At 39.0% G+C, this 22,978-nt stretch overlaps 2 protein-coding genes across 5 annotated transcripts; both read right to left on the reverse strand.

Moving 5' to 3' along the window:
* Window positions 1-576: 576 nt before the first annotated feature.
* Window positions 577-5,110, reverse strand: LOC131329679 (elongation factor 2-like). Of its 2 annotated transcripts, none has more exons than XM_058362982.1 (4): window positions 5,019-5,110; window positions 3,920-3,987; window positions 3,731-3,818; window positions 577-3,328 (listed from the first exon to the last, which is right to left on the reverse strand). In XM_058362982.1, the coding sequence occupies exons 2-4, from the start codon at window positions 3,920-3,922 to the stop codon at window positions 888-890; spliced, it is 2,532 nt and encodes an 843-aa protein (XP_058218965.1). In that variant the 5' UTR covers window positions 3,923-3,987; window positions 5,019-5,110; the 3' UTR covers window positions 577-887. The 2 variants fall into 2 exon arrangements, with proteins under 2 accessions (XP_058218965.1, XP_058218964.1); XM_058362981.1 differs by having other exon boundaries at window positions 5,037-5,075.
* A 2,178-nt stretch (window positions 5,111-7,288) lies between these two features.
* On the reverse strand, window positions 7,289-12,105 carry LOC131329678 (elongation factor 2-like). 3 transcript variants are annotated; one of them, XM_058362977.1, is made up of 4 exons: window positions 11,915-12,105; window positions 10,593-10,660; window positions 10,404-10,491; window positions 7,289-9,998 (listed from the first exon to the last, which is right to left on the reverse strand). In XM_058362977.1, exons 2-4 carry the CDS (start codon window positions 10,593-10,595, stop codon window positions 7,558-7,560), a joined length of 2,532 nt encoding a protein of 843 aa, XP_058218960.1. In that variant the 5' UTR covers window positions 10,596-10,660; window positions 11,915-12,105; the 3' UTR covers window positions 7,289-7,557. The 3 variants fall into 3 exon arrangements, with proteins under 3 accessions (XP_058218960.1, XP_058218961.1, XP_058218962.1); XM_058362978.1 differs by lacking the exon at window positions 11,915-12,105 and adding an exon at window positions 11,809-11,848; XM_058362979.1 differs by lacking the exon at window positions 11,915-12,105 and adding an exon at window positions 10,749-10,790.
* Window positions 12,106-22,978: the final 10,873 nt, after the last annotated feature.

Consider the following 22,978-nt stretch of genomic DNA (forward strand, 5'->3'; position numbering starts at 1 on the left):
ATACCAATATTTGAAAAAAAGAATAAGAGAGAGAGAGAGATCATTTTTGAAAAAAACTAGGTTTTTTAAATGTGAGCACTTTTTTGAGAGGTTGCTAATTGTTTTTTTTTTTTTTTTTAACCGAGGAACAATTCTGCAGCCAAACCACTATTGAACCCAATTGTGCAATCCAAATCTTTGAAGAGACTAGCACAACAACCTTTTAGTTTTGGTTAGTTCACTGTGGATAGTCTTAAAGACCAGTTTGTGAAGTGTAACTGCTAAGGATCATATTTTCACAAGGAAAATTCTAAAATCAGCTCAATGGGCTAACAATAGTGAGCATGTGAATGTGTATTAAAAGGTATAAAAAATACACAAAAATACATGTTTTTCTGGATTTCTAGTGTACTTATTGTTAGCCAAGCGGATTAACAATAGCAAGAGGAGGAGGAGAAGAAAAAAGAAAAGACTAGTGTTGTCCGGTTACAAATGGCTAGCGATTCATTACCTCGGGATTAACAAGTGGGTGTTAAATACCATAAATCATCAAATTAGATGCAGCTCATTTGATAAGAAAAGAAAAGATGCAGCTCATTTGCGACTACTACGAAATGCCATTCAAAATGCCAGAACAAATGCAGCTCAAAGGCTCAAACCACATCCAATTACACTCTAAAAACCAAAACGTTATCCCGAAAAGAGAAATGAGAGAAATAGTTCCAGTAAACAATTACGTAAGACCTAGGGAATCAATTCCCACGAACCAAATGTACTCCACAGACCATTAAAAATAATAATTTCATAAACAAAAACCAACAAAATTGGATTGGATAATCAGACCACTCTCTGTCAAGAAGTAGGGGAACTAGTAGTAGCTTGGATTGAATAATCTGACGAGCTATAGCCTAGAGCTTGTCCTCGTACTCGGACAGTGGTGTCATCTGTTCCTTCAACCCTTTCCTCTTGCGAATAACCGACACAAGGGTGGCCGCCTGTGACCCAGATTCCAAAGGATCAGACATCATCATATCCCAATGATCAAACACGCACTGCGGAAAAGCCTGGCCTGAAGTCGCTGCCCTCAAAGTGCTAGAGAAACCAAACGACTCTACAACAGGAAGGTAAGCCTTGATGTTGTAAAGAGGGGTACCCGGCCTCTGCATTTCCTCAAACACATGACCACGTTTCTGATTCAGAACACTGTAAATTCCCCCAAGGGCTTGTTCTGGCGCTTGGATTTCCACCAAGTACACAGGCTCCAAAAGTCTGGGCTTGGCGGTCAGCTGGGAAGCATAAATGACCCTCCGGGCAGTCGGAATGACCTGCCCACCTCCTCTGTGAATAGCATCCGCGTGCAAAACCACATCACAAACTTCAAAGCAAATACCCCTCATGTTTTCTTCCGATAGTGCCCCTTCTTTCGACGCCCATTGGAACCCAGCAACGACAGAATCCTTGATTTCATTCAGGTATTGAACTCCCTTGCACATATCCACAACCATGTTAGGCCCAGTGGTTTCAGGCCCAAAACACCATATCTTTTTTGCAAGATCCTTGTCCCAACCAAACTCCTCCGACAAGATTTTAGATCGGACCTTGGGGTCATCCCTTGGGCCAATACGTCCGTCGTCAATAGCCTCAGCAAGGCCCTCCTCCAAGGGCCTAGCTTCCATGTACAGACGATTATGTTTGTTTGGCGACTTGCTCATGACAGTGCGAGACGACTTCTCAAGAACCGTCTCACGGAAAGACACAACAGGATCTGACTTGATAATTTCAGCTCCACCCATGAAATCGTCCACTAAATCCTTTAGACAGATCTCAAGGTGCAGCTCTCCAGCACCGGCAATGATGTGTTCGCCAGACTCCTCAATCGAACAGACCACCATAGGGTCAGATTTAGCCAGACGTTTGAGGCCTTCAACAAGCTTGGGCAAGTCAGAGGCAACCTTGCACTGAACAGCCACACGGACGACGGGTGAAACTGAGAATTTCATTGCTCGGATTGGGTGGGCATCCACTTCCTTCTCATTTGTCAAGGTAGCATTCTTAGTGATATACTGGTCCAAACCAACCAAAGCCACTGTATTCCCACAAGGTACGTCTTCCACAGTTTCCTGCTTCTTTCCCATCCAAATGACAGTTCTTTGCACACTCTTAGTGTACAAGTCCTTCTTCTCTCCTGGGACATAGTTGGGACCCATGATTCGAACCTTCAAACCAGTCGACACTTTCCCAGCGAACACACGGCCAAAGGCAAAGAACCTTCCCTTGTCAGATGCAGGAATCATCTTGGACACGTACAGCATGAGAGGCCCCTCGGGATCACAGTTCCTAATAGCATTTGCATACTGATCGTCAAGGGGTCCCTCGTACAAATTCTCTACACGATATCTTTGAGCAGTGGCAGGAGAAGGGAGATGGAAGATCATCATTTCCAGGAGGGCACTACTAGCCGGAAGCCAGGTCTGCATGACACGCTTCATCAGAGCCTTCCCCATCAACTCCTTCTCTTCTGACTTCATTGTGACTTCCAGCTTCTTCAACATTGGCCACAGCTTGTCTTTCTGGTCATTCATGCAAGTAGCGATGATCTGCTTAATGGGTTCATAGCAGAACTGAACGAATCCACGCTTGCAAGTAGCAGAGCCAGTATTCTTAGTGGTCCACTTTTTGGTGGCAGGATCAAAGAAGTTTTCGCCCCATAGCCGCTCCATCATCTTAGACTCATCGACACCGAATTTGGAAGCATACATCTTCGCAAAGTTGGTCAGAGTGAAAGCCCAGCCGTGCAACCCAGCTGAGAAAGCAACAGTTCCTTTCTCAGGGTACACCATCACGTCACCAAGGAGAGGATCCTCGTACGTGGCCATGATCACATTAGCATTTTCAATCACTCTCTGGAAGGTTTGGTAAGCCTCCTCTCCGTCGACTTGGAGCTCAAGGAAGCACCTGTCCATCTTGTTAACAGTTAACACAGGTCGGATCCTTTCACCCAAAGCCTGTCGGAGAACAGTTTCTGTTTGGACACAGACACCCTCGACACAATCAACCACCACAAGTGCACCATCAGTAATGCGGAGGGCAGCAGTCACCTCAGAAGAAAAATCAACGTGTCCGGGAGAATCAATTAGATTGATAAGGTACTCATTCCCATCACGATCTCCTTTGTACGCCTTTAGTGACTCATCAGTCATCTCATAGTAGAGAGAGATGCCAGTAGACTTGATGGTGATTCCACGTTCGGCTTCATCAGCCCGGGTATCTGTCATCCGGACATCACCGGCAACTTCTTGAGCAATGATTCCAGCAGCAGCCACGAGAGAATCAGTAAGTGTGGATTTACCTGGAAGGAATAAAAAAGCAACAGTTGCATCAGTATGTGTACCAAAGCAAATACGTCTAAGTGTTCTTTTTTCGTCAAGGTATTTTTCTTTGCTGGTGTGGTGAGGTTACATGAGAATGTATTTGCATGAAGGCACAGTAACTTCAAATTACATAAAACAAAAGGAACAAGACAATAAATTCAGACCAATATTGCCCCAATAGAGGTGGTACCCACAGTTCTATCCCGGTACCGATACAGTAATATGTATGATTGGGGGAACAGTGCACACAGGATCAAAATTCAAATTTAGTTTCTCCGTTGATAAAAGATTTCCATGGGTAAGAGTGAACTCTTCTCAAACACTGCAAACGATAAATCCTCCATAATGCAAGATACACCAAACTCAGATAGATTGCATACCATGATCCACATGTGCAATAACAGACATGTTACGAATGTTGCCTTTTTTGTCCATAATCCCACGAAGCTCCTCAGCTGTGAACTTCACCTGCACATATTACGTGAATTTATCCATTAAAACACTCTCAACCATACAAAACTTCAGACAACAGAAGCTGATACCAAAAGCAGTTGAAACAAACAACTTACCATCTTGATGACCTTTTAACTACGACAACAGCAAAGTTCCAAAACGAAAGATGAACGCCCCAGACTACCTGCAATCCAGGAGGTAAAAAACTATCAGCAGCTGAAAGAGGTTAGATTACATGACAATGCGGCTTGAGCACAAGAAAAGCAAAAAACACCTTATAAGAGTATACAACAATGTCATAATTTCATAATCGTCATCAGAAACAAACAGCTCCTTGACGAAGGCTTAGCATGACGCGAATACAGTAACCACAAATAAACATCAGGCTCTGACACATAACATGCAAAATTAGAAATGATATCAAGACGGAGACACATCAACGGAAATATAGAGATGAAGTTACTGAATACTCGTAAAATATGTAGAATATGCTTGCACGTATTCAGCCCGTAACTATATTCTCCTAAACAAAAACACAGCAATACAAAATATGCATAACTGATACTGCATCTTGCACAGAATATGTCACAGATAGAAACATCGTGCCAGAAAGCCTACTTTCAATCTAAGATCAAGCAAATTTCAGAAAATGAACAAAAAGATACAGAACAAAAGCTTCAACAAACAAAAAGAAAAAAGAAAACTTGAACCAGAAGCGATGCAGGATTAGTCGGTGTATCGAGCAAATACACCATCGTAATCAAACTTGGATCATAATTACATTAAATTTGATGAAAAAAAGCAGCTACGATCAGAAATCTAACATCCAGTTCTCGAATAACACCTCGAATAAATGAAGCAAAATATAGCAGAATTCTATCAGACGTACTAGTTACAGATTGAAACACGGAAAATATTTACTCACAGCAAGGTCACAGAAAAAGTAGTTCAAGCAGGTCTAACGAAAAAAAAGGGTAAAAGCTTCACAAGGACGCAGAATAACAATAAAACAGATTGAAAAAGGGATTGTTCAATAAAAGAGAATCCGTCGGTCAAAGCAACGATAATTCAAGACATACACAGAGTTCAGCGAATTTGACAAGAAAACAAATTAGAAGAAGCACAAGATTACTACCAGGTGCAAGCAAAAACGAATAGATTGGTACAAGAAAAATCATGTACTACAAATAAAGATAGAGAAGAGAGGATGCTTACGAGGAGGAGGAGGAGGAGGAGGAGGAGGAGGCGGCGGCGGCGAGGTGCGAGAGATCTCAGTGATACGTTTTCACTGAGAGAGAGGGATAGGCGAAATTAAGACCCAAAAACCCTATTAATATAAGGCTAGGGTAAGAGCGTGGTTTCGCTTCGCGGCTCTATAAAATTGGATCAAAAGCCCAAAACATTATTGGGCTCCAACAATAGTCGGTGGCCGGCGTCGGTTTTCGTAAAAGCGTTGATTCTATTTTTGGTTATCCCTCAACAAAAAAAACTATGAGCAGAGACAATTCGCAGAGAATCACGCATATGAGCAGAGGCAATTCGCAGAGAATGACGCAGAGACAAACGCGTTTGGCCCCATTTCGGGTCCCAAAAAAATCTAGAAAAATATCCATAAATTTTTGAATATTATTTTATAAAGCCTTGTAAAAAATCAGATCCAGTGGATATCGGTAAGTATTACTTTTTAATTCGTAAGGGCGAACTGAGCAGTTTCGCCCCTATGAATCAAAAAATAATACTTACCGATATCCACTGGAGCTGATTTTTTACAGGGCCCCATAAAATAATATTCAAAAATTTATGGATATTTTTTTCATCCCTCAATAAGGGGTGTTTCCATTAAAAAAATCGGAAATGATACTCACACAATTGTTGTGTATGTTGTGTAACTAATTCTGACCGTTCAGATGTGTTTGGACGCTTTAGATTTTAAAAAAAACTCTTCCAATGAAAAGTTTAACTCTTCCAAGGAAAAGTTTGAACGAATTTTGACCATTTATTACTATAATGGACGGATGGAGATTGGTTGTGTTTGATGTTTTGCACAACCGTTGTGCATGTAGCATCTTTGTAAAAAAATATATTGTAATAAAAACTTAACGTATTTTACTATCTCGTGTTCATTAATAAACAAGTTTCAGCATTTCGCTATCTCTTTTTCACTAACAAAAAAGTTGTCAACAAAAACTCTTTTTTTTTTGCTACAGTAATTTTACTCACAAATCCATTAACAATTTATTCATTATCGGAAACAACTTGATATTTCTCAACCTATTCACAACCGGAAACACCTAATAACTTTTCAACCATAAATAAAAATCTATAAATTTTTCACTGCCGAAAACACCCCCTAAATGTTCATTTTAAAAGGTTAATAGGGACAATTATTTTCTTTTTTGAAAAGTTAATTGGTAAAGAGTTAATAGGTGAAAGTGGAGATAAAAGTTGATGTGAAACGTTAATGCTCTGTTTTTAAAAAAATTATTTTCAGTTTTTTTTCCGATATTTTTTGAAACAGGCACCTTAAACATATTTGTGTTACTATTTTTTTACAAAATACATAATCAATTCCACTAGTTTACGGAAATTCTAGAAACACAAAAATTGAGTTTTCTTTTATTTTGAAAACACTTTTGGCAGCCTAAAATACAAAAACTATTATGGCTACCAAACATGTTTTTTGTTTATAATTTTTAATAAATATAAAATAAATATAAACAAATTCTAGTTTTCATAAATGAAAAACAAAAAACTGGCAACTTTACCAAACAGAGTCTAATCATGATATCTCTTTGATAATAAGTTAGAATTGCGAAGCTGAACATTTAAAAATTCGAAATGAGTAATATTTAACTCATTGAAGTTATAATGATGATTAGGGAAAATGACGGCCCATGACATATTTTAATAATTAATACCCACCAAGGACAAATTAAGAACATTTGTTAATACTAAAAATATTATTGACGAATATTAATTATCAAAACACGTTCTTAGCCGTCATTTTCCCTAATGATTACGCACAAAGGGCCACATACCATGATATTAACAGGCCCGTGGAGTCCATGACCAAGTGCTGCCCTTGACAAAAATTTCACAAGCTATAGATGCAAGTAAGCAGAAAAGTATGTCTTCTATTTTTGCAGGAATAAAGATCATTTCCAACACTCTAGTCGACGAGGAGCCGGCACTAAAATAATATCAAATGTTGGATTTAAAGATCCCTTCCATACAGAAAAGATAGATATTGCGATAATAAGCTCACCTTCCACCGCGAATGACAAATCACATCTAAAAGCAAATTGGTAAAACACTTTTACATGACTACAGCCTCTTTCGTCGCAACAAAATAATCATCAATCCAGATGGAGCTCATTTGCAACTAATAAATACATGATTTACCCCCAAAAAAAAAACTAATAAATACATTCAAAATGGCAGGGAAAAAATGCACCTCAAAGGCTCAAACCACATCCAACCGAGTCTAAAGACCAAATCATTATCCTGAAAACATAACTGATCCAAATAGTTCAAGGAAACAAGTAGTTGTAAGTAATATTCTTAAGGACGCAAACATAAGACCTTGGGAATCAATTCCCGCGAACCAAATGTACTTCACTGACAATCGAAGCATGAGAATTTCAAAAACAAAAACCAACAAAATTATACCGTCCTGCATTACTCTTATCAAACATTCTCTCTCAATAAGAAGCTGAACTTGTAGCTTGGTTTGAATAATCTGACAAACGATAGCCTACAGTTTGTCCTCGTAATCGGACAACGGTGTCATTTGTTCCTTCAACCCTTTCCTCTTGCGAATCTCTGACACAAGGCCGGCCGCCTGTGACCCAGATTCCAAAGGATCAGACATCATCATATCCCAATGATCAAACACGCACTGCGGAAAAGCCTGGCCTGAAGTCGCTGCCCTCAAAGTGCTAGAGAAACCAAACGACTCTACAACAGGAAGGTAAGCCTTGATGTTGTAAAGAGGGGTACCCGGCCTCTGCATTTCCTCAAACACATGACCACGTTTTTGATTCAAAACACTGTAAATTCCCCCAAGGGCTTGTTCTGGCGCTTGGATTTCCACCAAGTACACGGGCTCCAAAAGTCTGGGCTTGGCGGTCAGCTGGGAAGCATAAATGACCCTACGGGCAGTCGGAATGACCTGCCCACCTCCTCTGTGAATAGCATCCGCGTGCAAAACCACATCACAAACTTCAAAGCAAATACCCCTCATGTTTTCTTCTGATAGCGCCCCTTCTTTCGACGCCCATTGGAACCCAGCAACGACAGAATCCTTGATTTCATTCAGGTATTGAACTCCCTTACACATATCCACAACCATGTTAGGCCCAGTGGTGTCAGGCCCAAAACACCATATCTTTTTCGCAAGATCCTTGTCCCAACCGAACTCCTCCGCCAAGATTTTAGATCGGACTTTGGGGTCATCCCTTGGGCCAATACGTCCGTCGTCAATAGCCTCAGCAAGGCCCTCCTCCAAGGGCCTAGCTTCCATGTACAGACGATTATGCTTGTTTGGAGACTTGCTCATGACAGTGCGAGACGACTTCTCAAGAACCGTCTCACGGAAAGACACAACAGGATCTGACTTGATAATTTCAGCTCCACCCATGAAATCGTCCACTAAATCCTTTAGACAGATCTCAAGGTGCAGCTCTCCAGCGCCAGCAATGATGTGTTCGCCAGACTCCTCAATAGAACAGACCACCATAGGGTCAGATTTAGCCAAACGTTTGAGGCCTTCAACAAGCTTGGGCAAGTCAGAGGCAACCTTGCACTGAACAGCCACACGGACGACGGGTGAAACTGAGAACTTCATTGCTCGGATTGGGTGGGCATCCACTTCCTTCTCATTCGTCAAGGTAGCATTCTTAGTGATATACTGGTCCAAACCAACCAAAGCCACTGTATTCCCACATGGTACGTCTTCGACGGTTTCTTGCTTCTTTCCCATCCAAATGACAGTTCTTTGCACACTCTTAGTGTACAAGTCCTTCTTCTCTCCGGGGACATAGTTTGGACCCATGATTCTAACCTTCAAACCAGTCGACACTTTCCCGGCGAACACACGGCCAAAGGCAAAGAACCTTCCCTTGTCAGAAGCAGGGATCATCTTGGACACATACAGCATGAGAGGCCCCTCAGGATCACAGTTCCTAATAGCATTCGCGTACTGATCATCAAGGGGTCCCTCGTACAAATTCTCTACACGATATCTTTGAGCAGTGGCAGGAGAAGGGAGATGGAAGATCATCATTTCCAGTAGGGCACTACTAGCCGGAAGCCAGGTCTGCATGACACGCTTCATCAGAGCCTTCCCCAACAACTCCTTCTCGTCTGACTTCATTGTGACGCCCAGCTTCTTCAACATGGGCCACAGCTTGTCTTTCTGGTCATTCATGCAAGTGGCGATGATCTGCTTAATGGGTTCATAGCAGAACTGAACAAATCCACGCTTGCAAGTAGCAGAGCCAGTATTCTTGGTGGTCCACTTTTTGGTGGCAGGATCAAAGAAGTTTTCGCCCCAGAGCCGCTCCATCATCTTAGACTCATCAACACCGAATTTGGAAGCATACATCTTAGCAAAGTTGGTCAGAGTGAAAGCCCAGCCGTGCAACCCAGCTGAGAAAGCAACAGTTCCTTTCTCAGGGTACACCATCACGTCACCAAGGAGAGGATCCTCATACGTGGCCATGATCACGTTAGCATTTTCAATCACTCTCTGGAATGTCTGGTAAGCCTCCTCTCCATCGACCTGGAGCTCAAGGAAGCACCTGTCCATCTTGTTAACAGTTAACACCGGTCGGATCCTTTCACCCAAAGCCTGTCGTAGAACAGTTTCTGTTTGGACACAGACACCCTCAACACAATCAACCACCACAAGCGCACCATCAGTAATGCGGAGGGCAGCTGTGACCTCAGAAGAAAAATCAACATGTCCAGGAGAATCAATTAGATTGATAAGGTACTCATTTCCATCACGATCTCCTTTGTATGCCTTTAGTGACTCATCAGTCATCTCATAGTAGAGAGAGATGCCAGTAGACTTGATGGTGATGCCACGTTCAGCTTCATCTGCCCGGGTATCTGTCATCCGGACATCACCAGCAACTTCTTGAGCAATGATTCCAGCAGCAGCCACAAGAGAATCAGTAAGTGTGGATTTACCTGGGAGGAATAACAAAGCAACAGTTGTGTCAGTATGGGTACCAAAGCAAATATATGTCAAGTGTTATCTTTTCGTCAAGGTATTTTTCTTTGCTGGTGTGGTGAGGTTACATGAGAATGTATTTGCATGAAGGCACAATCACTTCAAATTACATAGTAAAACGAAAGGAACAAGACAATAAATTCAGACCAATATTGCCCCAATAGAGGTGGCACCCACAGATCTAATCCCAGAACCGATACAGTAATATGCATGATTGGGGGAACAGTGCACACAGGATCAAAATTCAAATTTAGTTTCTCCGTTGATAAAAGATTTCCATGGGAAGAGTGAACTTTTCTCAAACATAGCAAACGATAAACCTCCATAATGCAAGATATACCAAACTCAGATAGAATGCATACCATGATCCACATGTGCAATAACAGACATGTTACGAATGTTGCCTTTTTTGTCCATAATCCCACGAAGCTCCTCAGCTGTGAACTTCACCTGCACATATTACGTGAATTTATCAATTAAAACACTCTCAATTATACACAACTTCAGACAACAGAAGCTGATACCAAAAGCAGTCGAAACAAACAACTTACCATCTTGATGACTTTTCAACTACGATAACAGCAAAATTCCAAAACGAAAGATGGGCACCCCAGACCACCTGCAATCCAGGAGGTAAAAAACTATCAGCAGCTGAAAGAGGTTAGCTTACATGTCAATGCGGCTTGAGCACAAGAAAAACAAAAAACCTTAATACGAGTACACAACAATCATAATCGTCATCGGAAACAAACAGCTCCTTGAAGGCTTAGCATGACACAAATACAGTAACGACAAATAAACATCAGGCTCTGACACATAAAATGCAAAATTAGAAATGATATCAAGACGGAGACACATCAACAAAAATATAGAGCTGAATTTACCGAATACTCGTAAAATATGTATAATATGCTTGCACGTATTCAGCCTGTAACTATCTTCTCCTAAACAAAAACATAATGCAAATACAGTAACAAGTTATAAACATCAGGCTCTGACACATGAAATGCAATATATGAAATGATATCAAGACAGGGGATACATCCATACAAATCGACAACCGAATCCTCGTAAATAATGTTCTCGGGTATTCAGCCTTCAACTATCTTCCCCCGTACAAAAAACACAGCAATACAAGACTTGCATACTGCTGCTGCATGTGCACAAAACACGTCATAGATAAAAACACTATGCCAGAAAGCCTACTCTTGGTACTCTCAAACTACGATCATACAAATTTCTGAAAATGAAAAAAAGATTCACGAAAAGCTTCAACACCAAAAAGAAGAAATAAAACTAGAACCAGAAGAATGGAGGTATGTCCTACGCTACTCCTACTGGTCCAACGAGTTACACATCATCATTCTCCGCAGCCAATTTCAAGCATTTCCATAACTGAGGTGCAGGATTCGTTAGTGAATCAAGCAAATGCCAAGTCCTAATCAAACCTGGACCCGACTGTCATGAAATTGGATGCAAAATCACGCAACAAGGCAGAATAACACATCAAAACAAAAGTTAAAATACCAACTGCAATAAAATGGAGCAAAACATGGCAGAATCCTTTCAGTCACACCAGTAAGTATCTTGCACAGATCTATTCGGGAAAAGGTCCATAGCTTCATGAGAACGCGTCATAATACAAATCGAAAACAGGATTGTCAAATAGAAGAGAATCCATCGGTCAAAGCAACGAAAATTCAAAAGTTACACAAAGTTCAGTGAATTCGATAAGAAATAAAATTAGAAGAAGCACAAAATTACTACCAGGTACAAGCACAAACAGATAGATCGGAGCAGAAATAGTTGAAGCAATCATATAAATTCACACACATACATGTGCACGTAAAGAGCGAGAAGAGAGGAGGCTTACGGGAGCTAGAGAAGGAGAAGGCGGCGGCGAGGTGAGAGAGAGAGAGCTCTAAGTGATACGTTAACACTGAGAGAGAGAGGATTGGAGGGAGAGAGAATATGGGGTCGCAAAACCCTAGTGTCTATGGCTGGCTGGGGGCAGTCGCTCCTCTACGGTTGGATTTGGAGCTGTTTGTACTGTTGCGAGACGACCACGTGTATAAAGTGGAATATCATTGAGTGGGGATAGCATATTCGAGGGGAGAAATTTTTCGGTGTTTGATGAGTATATCCTATGCGATGCCCGTTCAGCACATTTGAACTCAGCGAAAACCACGTGCTACCCACATAGCACTGAAAATTTCTTCTTTGAGGGGAGTCTGTGGGTGCCTTCCAACTGGAAGCTGGGAGCGTGCTGCACAGCTACGTGCTGTGCAGCGTGCTGCGCGGCCGCCAGTGCCGCTTTGCCGGCATCGATCCGATGATCGGAGACGTTCACTGCGTAGAGCTCGTCGAGTACTACAAGTGTACCAAAAATCAACCTGATCAATATCGTTAAATACCGCATCGAAACACATATAATTCGAAAAGAATGGATTCAGTGGTTTTGATCCAGTGTTTCGTATCCATTAGGATTTATTGATTCCGATGAAGTATTTAATGATATTTGATCGGGTTGATTTTTGGAATACTTGTAATACTCGACGAGCTCTACGCAGTGGACGTCTCCGATCTTCAGGCCGATGCCGGCAAGACGGCACCGGCAGCCGCGCAGCACGCTGCACAGCACGTAGCTGTGCAGCACGCTCCCACCATCCCTTCCAACTTAGGAGATTGATTCTCAGCAGTTTGGGAACAAACTGCACGCTGTGCAGTTGGGTATTTTGGGCCCCATTATGAGTCCAATTCAAGGATCAGAATCGTTCATCTCGTAGAGTTCGTCGAAAAACATCCTTGTGAGGAAATTCATAATGATCAAATTTTGATTAGTACGTAGCTGATTAGTTAACATTTACTTTGGAAAAAATAGACTTAGCACACTGGATGAAACCCACTTTTTAAAAGAAATGTAGAGATAGATTTATTTCAATTAGCTATTGAAATACGATCAGCATGGTTTTTTACCCTAATTTTCATTTTCAACTAACTCTATGAGATGAACGATTCCAATTCTTGAATACCCCATATTCGGGCTCAAAAATACCCAACCGTTCCCGAACTACTGACAATCCATCTCCCTTAAAAATGGGTGTTAACTATTGACTCTTATAAAGACCAACGATTTGTTTTGCTTGAATGAAAAGCCCAATATGTGAAATCATTTTTTCTTACGTTGTGTAGTGTTACAAGCCACTCTCTAGGATCGATAAACGAACTAAATTGTTTAAATTCGACTTTGTGTTTGTTGATTAAAACTTAATTATAAGCTCAAATAAGCAATTGTTCGTCTTATAGTGTTTAAAATATTTAAGCTACTCAGAAAATTAATTCATGATTGTTAAGTTTTTAAACTTAGCTTGAACAATGAAATCGAATAGTTAGCACGATTATACCGCAGCATTTCCCTAACAGTTATTCCATTATGGAATGACATTACCTTGTCTATTCTTTCCTTTCTAATCGAAGGTAGAGATTGACTCATTATTACGGGATCTTCAACCAATTTGAAATGGAGAAAGAAATCAGAAATAATTAAAAAAAAAAAAAAAACCTTTCCCTCCGTCTCCAATTAATAGTCATTTTTTAGAGTTCGTACATGCCACTTTTCAACTGCGTAAATCTGTAATATATAATATTGGATGATTCGGTATCTACCCTCCATTTGGGGACACCGTAGTTTTTGGCATAATCAAACCATTACAAATATGACAAAAACCAGTGATATGTATAACTAAGGTCTTAAAGCATCTACAGTGGTATAATCAAAACAAAAAGGTTTAAGGTTAGCAACTTTTGCTCAAAAAGAGCTCATATTGGAATAACTAAACTTAGAAACATCTTAGCAACTCATCAAATTTTGGCACTTGGATAATCAAAACTACCAACTTTTTGCCAATAATCAAATTTAATTATCTTTCACATTTCCTCAATCAAGTACACCATCATTACACAAAAACCTTATTTCTTCCATTTTCAAAATGTTTATAACAAAAATACTTTTAAAAACAGTTTTTATTTTGTATGCAAAAACAGTTTTTTTACACGTTTTTTTTTATACTAATTAAAACTGTTTTTCCCAATTTTTTGTAAACAGTTTTATTTTAGAACAGTTTTTTTATCAAAACTTTTTTTTTCAAAAATTGTTCTTTTGAAAAAAAAAAAATTCTATTCAAAAACTGTTTTTTTAAACTTTTTCCCGAAATTTTTTTTTTTAATCAAAGTTTTCAAAAAACTATTTTCTCTTTTTCTAATAACCTATTTTTATCAATTTGAAAACTATTTTAAAAAAAATTGTTTTCATTGTCACAATTTCTAGATTTTTATAAGTTAAAAAGGTGATGTGACAAGTTTTTATTATTCAATTTTGATTGTACCATTATGTACCAAAAGATGATGTGGCAACTTTTGACTATCTACTTTTGATTATTCCACTGTGGATGCTCTTATAGAGGCATAACCCCCTTGAAAAATATTACGATATCCCCAAATGAAAGGTAGACACCGTAGCATTTTCCCTATAAGGATTTATGTGATTTTGAAAACATTGTCTAATAGAACTAATTAAACTTTATCAAAACAAGATCTATATTGTATATAAAAATTATTACTACTGTATCAATTTAGAAATACAACTCATTTTTTTATTCGGTTAGAATAGAATGAGATACCGTTAAATGGGGAAGGAGGAAACAGTACCAAACCAATTCGAGCAATCCTAGACGGCTAGAATGCTGTTTATACCTCAAAACAGCTTATCATGGTACACTTGCAAAACTAAGAATTCCATGCACTGCTGAAACTTTGTAATACAACGCTATCACATTTAATCTGTTGATTTGACGAGATTAATAATGAAGAACTATATAACTGTGGAATATATAGTCTCAGTGAACTAACAATAATCGCATTAATAATCTTACGATCTCCCTAATTCCATATATCCAACACTTTATGAGTTATATAGAACATTTATTCAAGTCCGGATCCCCTGTCCAACTCTCTCTGTCCGACTCACCTGTCCCACCCCTCTCGGCTCTTGATCTCGTAAATCAACGGCTGAAATGGACCGATCACTTTTTTCTCAAAACGACGTCGTTTTGGAGCAAAACATGCTCGGCCCATCTCAGCCATTGATTTATGAGATCAACGGCTGAAAGGAGTGGGACAGGTGAGTCGGACAGGGGATCTCAAGGCCATTTATTCTAGCCGGTAAAATATTTAACCAAACCTCTAACATACGATTATATAAATTTCAATCCGATGCTCATATTCGGTAGAATAAACTGTCTGTAAAAGAAGGACTTGGGGGGCTGTTGTCCCTTCAAGGGACAACAGCGTGTTGTCCTGGCTGAGGGGGCCCCGCTCCGGTCTCGCTCCGACGATCGGAAACGTTCACTTCGTAGAGCTCGTTGAGTTGAACTAACATGAAAAAAATCAGCTCGATCGGATATCATTAAGTGCCTAATCGAACCCTTTTTGCCTTGAAAATAATGGATTCGAAACACTGGATCAAATCTACTTGAACCCATTATTGGCAAGTTATATGTGTTCCGATCAGACACTTAAAGATATCCGATCAAACTGATTTTTGGTATACTTGTTCAACTCTACGAGCTCTACGAAGTAAACGTTTTTGATCGTCGGAGCGAGGCCGGAGTGGGGCCCCCTCAGCCGGGACAACACGTTGCTGTCAGCCCCCCAAGTCCGTAAAAGAATAGCTAATAGTCTTAGCTTGTGTTCCGGATACGTGACCGCGTCGTTCCTTGTCAAAAATATATTTATAAAACCTTGAAATTAATTACTACTCCGTAGAATAATGGTCAAGACCGGGTATCGTTCCGACGGAGACAGTATGGCTGAGTTACGACAAATTCGATTAATTTTTAGATTAATTCGGGCAAAAGAAGTTTGGTTGAGAATTTATTAAACTAAGAGAAATAATTAAATGTAAAGTTTGTAACGATTGGAGAGAACATCTAGAGTTCGAATCCACTTTGACCGCGTAACTCTAACATGCATAGGTAATATTAATTATTCGAATCAAAAGGGATTATTATTAGGGCTTGCAAACCCTAGCAATAATCATCTAGAAAATAATTGAGTTGTTAAAAGGTATAAATTATCCCATAGTACGGACCGTCTCAGAAGTATGGTCTAGCCACTTAACGCCACGGCCCGTCTTACGAGTATAATCTATCTCAGAACTTCAACCATAATCGATGAAAACCATTGTATAACTCGTATTTGGAAGCATGCATACAAATACTCAATATATTAAAACCAACAAAATCAATCCATTCAATTGAAACAGAAAGAGTTCTTAGTTATACAATCGATCCGAATAATAAACCTAAAAATCCATACATAAAATAGAATTACTTGGTACGAAGTTTCATCTTCCCCTAGACAAGAGTTTAGCCGGCCATGAGAAGAAGTGAATCCAATGATATTGGATTGATCTCCATGTTGTCTTTTTCCGCCACTGCCACGATGCCCACCGCCAATTCTTAATTCCCCATTCAAGTTTTCAACCAAAAAGCTGCTGCCGAAGTCCGTGGTTTTCATTGTAGAAATAGGGTTTTAAGAATTAATTACATAAGAGCCCTTTGGACTTTGTGTAATTGTAGATCAACCATGCAATTTTAAGACAATCTACACTTAGAACCCAAACTTCTTTTAGATCTTCTTTTTATCCGATATTTTGGACAATAAGCTCGATCAACCTATAAACAAAATAAAAATAAAATAAACATCAGATAACAAATATAAATGATTAACAAGTGTAGTTTGGAGAGCCAAAATATCAACATTTTGGCATTTATCACACCCCCCAACTTATACTTTGCTAGTCCCTAGCAAACCAAAACAAATGCAACTAATGAAAACAAATTAAAATGGATAACTCTTTTAAACCCCCGAGCGGCCTTGGTAGGACGAGTGAAGTCTCGTGAGGGTTTTCAGCAGTGATCACCCACAAAACACCGGGAATCCTCTTACACGGAACCGACAACCTGCGAATAACTCGTCAGTCTCTCAAGCTAAGGCATAAAGTCATTGCACAAGTATATTAAGCAACACCAATCCAAAATGCTATCACGACATGCACATAAACCATGGCACCTAATTTAGCATGTGTGAACACTTGGACTTAGTCACCGATGAAATGCCACTCAAAGTTCTCTCCGGACCGAGTTTCGACTTCAATTCTCATAGTGTCATGCACTCACAAATAAAATCGCTCGAAACTATTAAGGTGCATTATGAACTCTCAAGTGTGCAATTTGGAAGTTATGTAATTGAAAGCAAAACACTTCGCACACTATGACTCGAAAAGAACGCTTTATATAGTGGACACACGGTCTCATGAACAAAAAACCAAGCGTTAAAACTCACTCTCACATTTGTCAATCCACTCCCCAACACCCCTAAGATTAAATAGGACTTCATTCAAGGTTATAGCATCGGGTAAATGGTCATGTTTCATGGCTAGGATAAATGAAATTCAAGTGTCCGAGAAAAGGCAAGTATTTCAAGACAACAACGGGGCGAGTATGCAATATGTGCTCCTTAACATTAAATCAATTCCACCTTATCTCTCCTTCTAACCTTTCAACATTTTTCAACCATAAACTACGATTCCTCCTTTTCAAACATATTGGTGCCACTTTCTTTCTTTGTTTTCTTCTTTTGTTGTGTTTCTTTTTTTTTTTAAGGGACACCACCAATTCAAGCACAAAAATTCGCAATCTACCCAAAAAATTTCACCTTTACATTCTTGCCTTTCTGCAAACACAATATGGAAGGTGGAGCTAACCAAAAAAAGGCTAAGTATAAAAGGCTCAAAGTGGCTTGCAAGGGATAAATGTGAAAATAAAGGAACGAACCGGCCCAAATATCAAGAAAAATGCTTATAATCCTCTCCCAGGGGTGTAACACACATGTGGCAAACCAAAACCGAGAGATAGTATTATGGGTTCAAGTTCCGACACTTGGCGACCAAAGATAATGAGATTGACAACAAATGTTTCTTTCCACGACAAACAAAGAGTTTATGTGACACCACTCTAATAAAAAATAAGGCTCAAAAACTCACTAGGGCATAAGTCTCCATTAATCTAGCCATTGAGAACGTTCAAACAACACTCACAAGTAAACTAAGTTCAAATAGACGTGAAGTGCAAAGATGCAAATGCCATAGCTACATGCTTTAACAAGATAGCATAAAGAACTAACAGTCCACAAAATACCCAAACAATGCCAAAATGCCTCAACTCAAGCAACCAATAAATACCTCGCAAATTTCAAGTTCCATGCAAGAAAGATCCCACTATTTTTGAACTTTTCAAAATTTTCAATTTTTTTTAGATTTTAAGGACTCTAAACTTAAACAAGCACCAAAGGGTTCACTCCCCCCAACTTAAAACCATTCAATGTCCTCATTAAAAACAAGCACACAAAAAGGTAAGACAAGAGCAGAAAAGAAAGGAAATATATTACCTCAGGCATGGAGGCAAGCAAACGAAAAAGATGGGGGAGAAAGTGGAACTCCCCCCAACTTAAACAATGCAACCTGCATTAGGCTCCACAAAACAAGACACTAAAATAAAGAAAGAAATGAATGGACAAAGCAATAAATAAATAAATAAATAAATAAGGAAGAAAAATAGGTTGGAAAGGTAGGCTGGAAAAATTAAAGAGAAAAAAATAAAAAAATAAAAACATAAACTATACAAAAAGTCTATGACACGCACTCCCATCGCGTGAAATCCAAATATTCATCACACTATGAAGCGCAACAAATATTAACATGATCTCACCCCACTTCGAGCACTCCGTTAAAAATTGTACGTGACCATGCCACAAAATCAAATACTTAGAGTATCTCATCAATTGCTTTAGCCGCGTTTGAAATTTAGATTCCACCAAGTGCGAATTCCAAACAAAATTAACTTTCAAGTTGTTGATGAGTTTTAGAAAAAATGGATGGTAAACCATATTAAAATTATCAACACCAAGAAAGTCAATTTGTTCTAATTTGATAATCTCTTGTAACGGTGGATGCTCAATAGGAGGAATGACATCATCTATGGTCAGGGTTATTAGATTATCAAGATCAAGTGGACTTTTCACAATTATTGGCACCGATTTCTCAAGAGTCATATCATGAAAATCCATCTCGAGTGTACTAGAATGCTCTTGAGGAGATCGTTGCACTTTAGGTTCAGCGCTTGGATCAACTAATTCGCAAGCTACAAGTGGCTCTATTATTTCATCTTCCAATGCATAAGAATTGATCACTTCAAAAATTTTAACTTCATTGAAAGAAAGAGAACCAGCTAATCGATCAAAATAAGCATCAATCTCTTCTGCATCCTTATCCAAAAATTCACAATCGCCCATATTTATCATCTCACGTGTCGCAAAAGTTAAACTTTTGTAAAAAATACTAAGAATGCGCCCAAGATCACAGGTGTGTTGTGGCCAACCAAATAGTGAACATTTAAACCGCCACCAACATCGAGAAAAAGACTCACCTTGTAGTTGATAAAAATCTGAGATTTCGCATAATAGCATATGAGTCTCGTACCCAGGGGAAAACTTTTTGGTAAATTGTGTATATATATCTCCCCAACTACGAATCAAGTCTTGGCTTAAAGAATGAAACCAATTCTTAGTAACATCCCTTAGAGACAAAGGAAACAATCTAAACAGAGCCACTTCATCATCACCACAAATCTCCTCAAGTTTGTCCAAGTGTAACTACAGATTTTCCCCATTGATACCATAAAATTTAGGAACTGAATCATCAAACACATGTTGCCAATAATTGGGTAAAGTGGACACTGAATGATTAAAGTGATTTTCATACCCTCTATAGCAACTTGCAAAATAAGCCATCTTTTTTTTTGGTATTTTGATTTTTTTTTAAAAGGAGGCAAAAATAGAAAGAAAGAAAAAAAAAAAAATTCTAGTGCAAACCTCTCAACTTCAGCAAGTAAAAAAAAAAAACTTACAGCACTTTGTTAAGAATTTTCCCCACCACAAAGCAGTTGCCAACTTCCATTTTTTTCTCCTTGTAAAGTCGATAATCCTGCAATAGAAACATTGCTACAAAAAAAATAAAAATAACGTTAACTAAGAACTAAAATAAAAACTAATCGAAAGAATGTAGCCGTGCAAACTGTCCCCGGCAACGGCGCCAAAATTTGACCGCGTCGTTCCATGTCAAAAATATATTTATAAAACTTTAGAATTAACTACTACTCCGTAGAATAATGGTCAAGATCGAGTATCGTTCCGACGGAGACAGTATGACTGAGTTACGACAAATTCGATTAATTTTTAGATTAATTCGGGCAAAAGAAGTTTGGTTGAGAATTTATTAAACTAAGAGAAATAATTAAATGGAAAGTTTGTAACGATTGGAGAGAAAATCTAGTGTTCGAATTCACTTCGATCGCGTAACTCCAACATGCATAGGTAATATTAATTATTCGAATCAAAAGGGATTATTATTAGGGCTTGCAAACCATAGCAATAATCATCTAGAAAATAATTGAGTTGTTAAAAGGTATAGATTATCCCATAGTACGGACCGTCTCAGAAGTATGGTCTAGCCACTTAACGGCACGGCCCGTCTTACGAGTATAATCTATCTCAGAACTTCAACCACAATTGATGAAAACCATTGTATAACTCGTATTTGGAAGCATGCATACAAATACTCAATAGATTAAAACCATCAAAATCAATCCATTCAATTGAAACAAAAAGGGTTTTTAGTTATACAATCGATCCGAAAACTAAACCTTAAAACCCATACATAAAATAGAGTTACTTGGTGCGAAGTTTCATCTTTCTCTTAGACAAGAGTTTAGCCGGCCATGAGAAGAAGTGAATCCAATGATATTGGATTGATCTCCATGTTGTCTTTTTCTGCCACTGCCACGATGCCCACTGATAAGCCCTAAATAGTGTAAATAATGGGGCTTATCTATCCCGTTTTTCTACTCTTGCAAGCGCTTTTTACCTGTTTCTATTTGATTTTGCGTGCAAGTCGTGTTTTTGTTGGAAAGTAGGTAATCGGAGCGAAAAGGACGTTTCCAAGGCTCCCAATAATCCTCGGAGGAATCCGGAAGCATTCGAGTACATGTGGCACATTAGGAATCGCTCCCCGAGTCTCAAACGAAGTGATCAAAGCATGAAAGGAAGGTTCGGGGCTCTCAAAGACCAAAAGAAAGAAGAAAACAGCAAAAACCAGCCAGAGAAACATGGGATATCAATACCCCCAACACTGGGTATCAATACCAGGAAGCATGCTGTCCAGAGAGGATAGAGGTATCGATACCTCTTTTAGGGGTATCAATACCCGGTGTCTGCGCGCGAACTTTTTAATGGCATTTTTGTAATTATTTTGTAAAGGGGGTATATATACCAACTTAAGCCCGATTTCAGGGCATTCAATACCTGCATTTTCTCTCTCTACCTCCATTAAAGCTTTTGCTCCCACTTCTCTCCTCATTCATGCTTTGAGGAGGGATTTTAGGTACGATCCGTTTGGTTTCGAAGCATTTCGCCTTCATTAAAGTTGTAAGGAATCTTCTCTTCTTCGAGGATCTTGTGTTTATTTCGCATTTAATCTATGTTTAGTATTTTCCTTATCTTTACCATTGCTCATTACATGTCTCCTTTCATTATGTGTGAGTAGTGTAGCAAGGCTAGGTTGTGGGATGGTTAGCATCCCGTAGCCATGGGTATTTCTTGTTCTTCTTTTGTAAATCTTCATTTTCGAGCTTAAGCATGTATTAGGGTTCATTTTATGTATTAAAACTTAGAGGTGTTAATCTCTTTGATCAAATGTAGGCAAGGGTTACACTTCTTGTCACATTTGATGCTTGGAGCTATGTCCCTCCATGTGTTTGTTTAAATGTCTCAAAAGAACCTTAGACATGCTTAGCACCCTTGTAAAAAGAGAAGAATAAGATTACCTTTGTGTTATGGGTGTTGATTACCCCTAAACCTAGCTTTTAGTTTAAATCTCCAGTTAAAAAGCCGTAGTTAGGTTAAGTAGCCATTCACCTAAAATTCTCAGTTGGCCGTCTCAAAGCCGAACCTAAAGGTTGGCGGTCCTAACGCTAAAAACCCTTCGTAAATCAAACCTCCGGCCTAGCTCCATTGGCTCCCTGTGGATTCGACCTCGGACTTCCGAGTTTATTATGCTGCAACCGACCTAGCCCTACGCTTGGGGTGCTCTTTATTGGAACACACTTTAAGGTCGCAAGCACCCACCGACAATTCTTAATTCCCCGTTCAAGTTTTCAACCAAAAAGCTGCTGCCGAAGTCCGTGGTTTTCATTGTAGAAATAGGGTTTTAAGAATTAATTACATAAGAGCCCTCTGGACTTTGTGTAATTGTAGATCAACCATGCAATTTTAAGACAATCTACACTTAGAACCCAAACTTCTTTTAGATCTTCTTTTTATCCGATATTTTGGGCAATAAGCTCGATCAACCTATAAACAAAATAAAAGTAAAATAAACATTAGATAACAAATATAAATGACTAACAAGTGTAGTTTGGAGGGCCAAAATGTCAATATTTCGGCACTTATCAATACGCAGTAAAAAGAACTTTTAGAAAAAGAAGGTTTTTCAAGTCAAATATAATGAAAATGAAAAATAATTTTTTTAATTTTTTTACACCGTTTAAAAGATCTCGATGAGATCTATCAAATAAGATCCATATTTGTAAAAAAATTATTTGTGTAAATACATGATTTTTGAGTTTGAAAAACTTTCTTTTTCGAAAAAGAACTTTTAAAAAGAAAGTGAAACATCATCTTAGTCCCTTAAAAAAAGAAAAGCTTTTTCATTGATTCAGGGCGCCGCCCTCCTATTAATTGGACACAAAACAAAATTCAAATG

The sequence above is a fragment of the Rhododendron vialii genome, chromosome 6a, assembly GCF_030253575.1.
Source record: "Rhododendron vialii isolate Sample 1 chromosome 6a, ASM3025357v1".
Classification (NCBI taxonomy): Eukaryota; Viridiplantae; Streptophyta; class Magnoliopsida; order Ericales; family Ericaceae; genus Rhododendron; species Rhododendron vialii.

Excerpts from the sequence above, each read along its gene's own strand:
- LOC131329679 (XM_058362982.1), bottom strand. Across the intron at positions 3,329-3,730 it reads TATTGCACATGTGGATCATG|GTAAATCCACACTTACTGAT; the intron begins GTATGCAATCTA and ends TATTCCTTCCAG.
- LOC131329678 (XM_058362977.1), bottom strand. Across the intron at positions 9,999-10,403 it reads TATTGCACATGTGGATCATG|GTAAATCCACACTTACTGAT; the intron begins GTATGCATTCTA and ends TATTCCTCCCAG.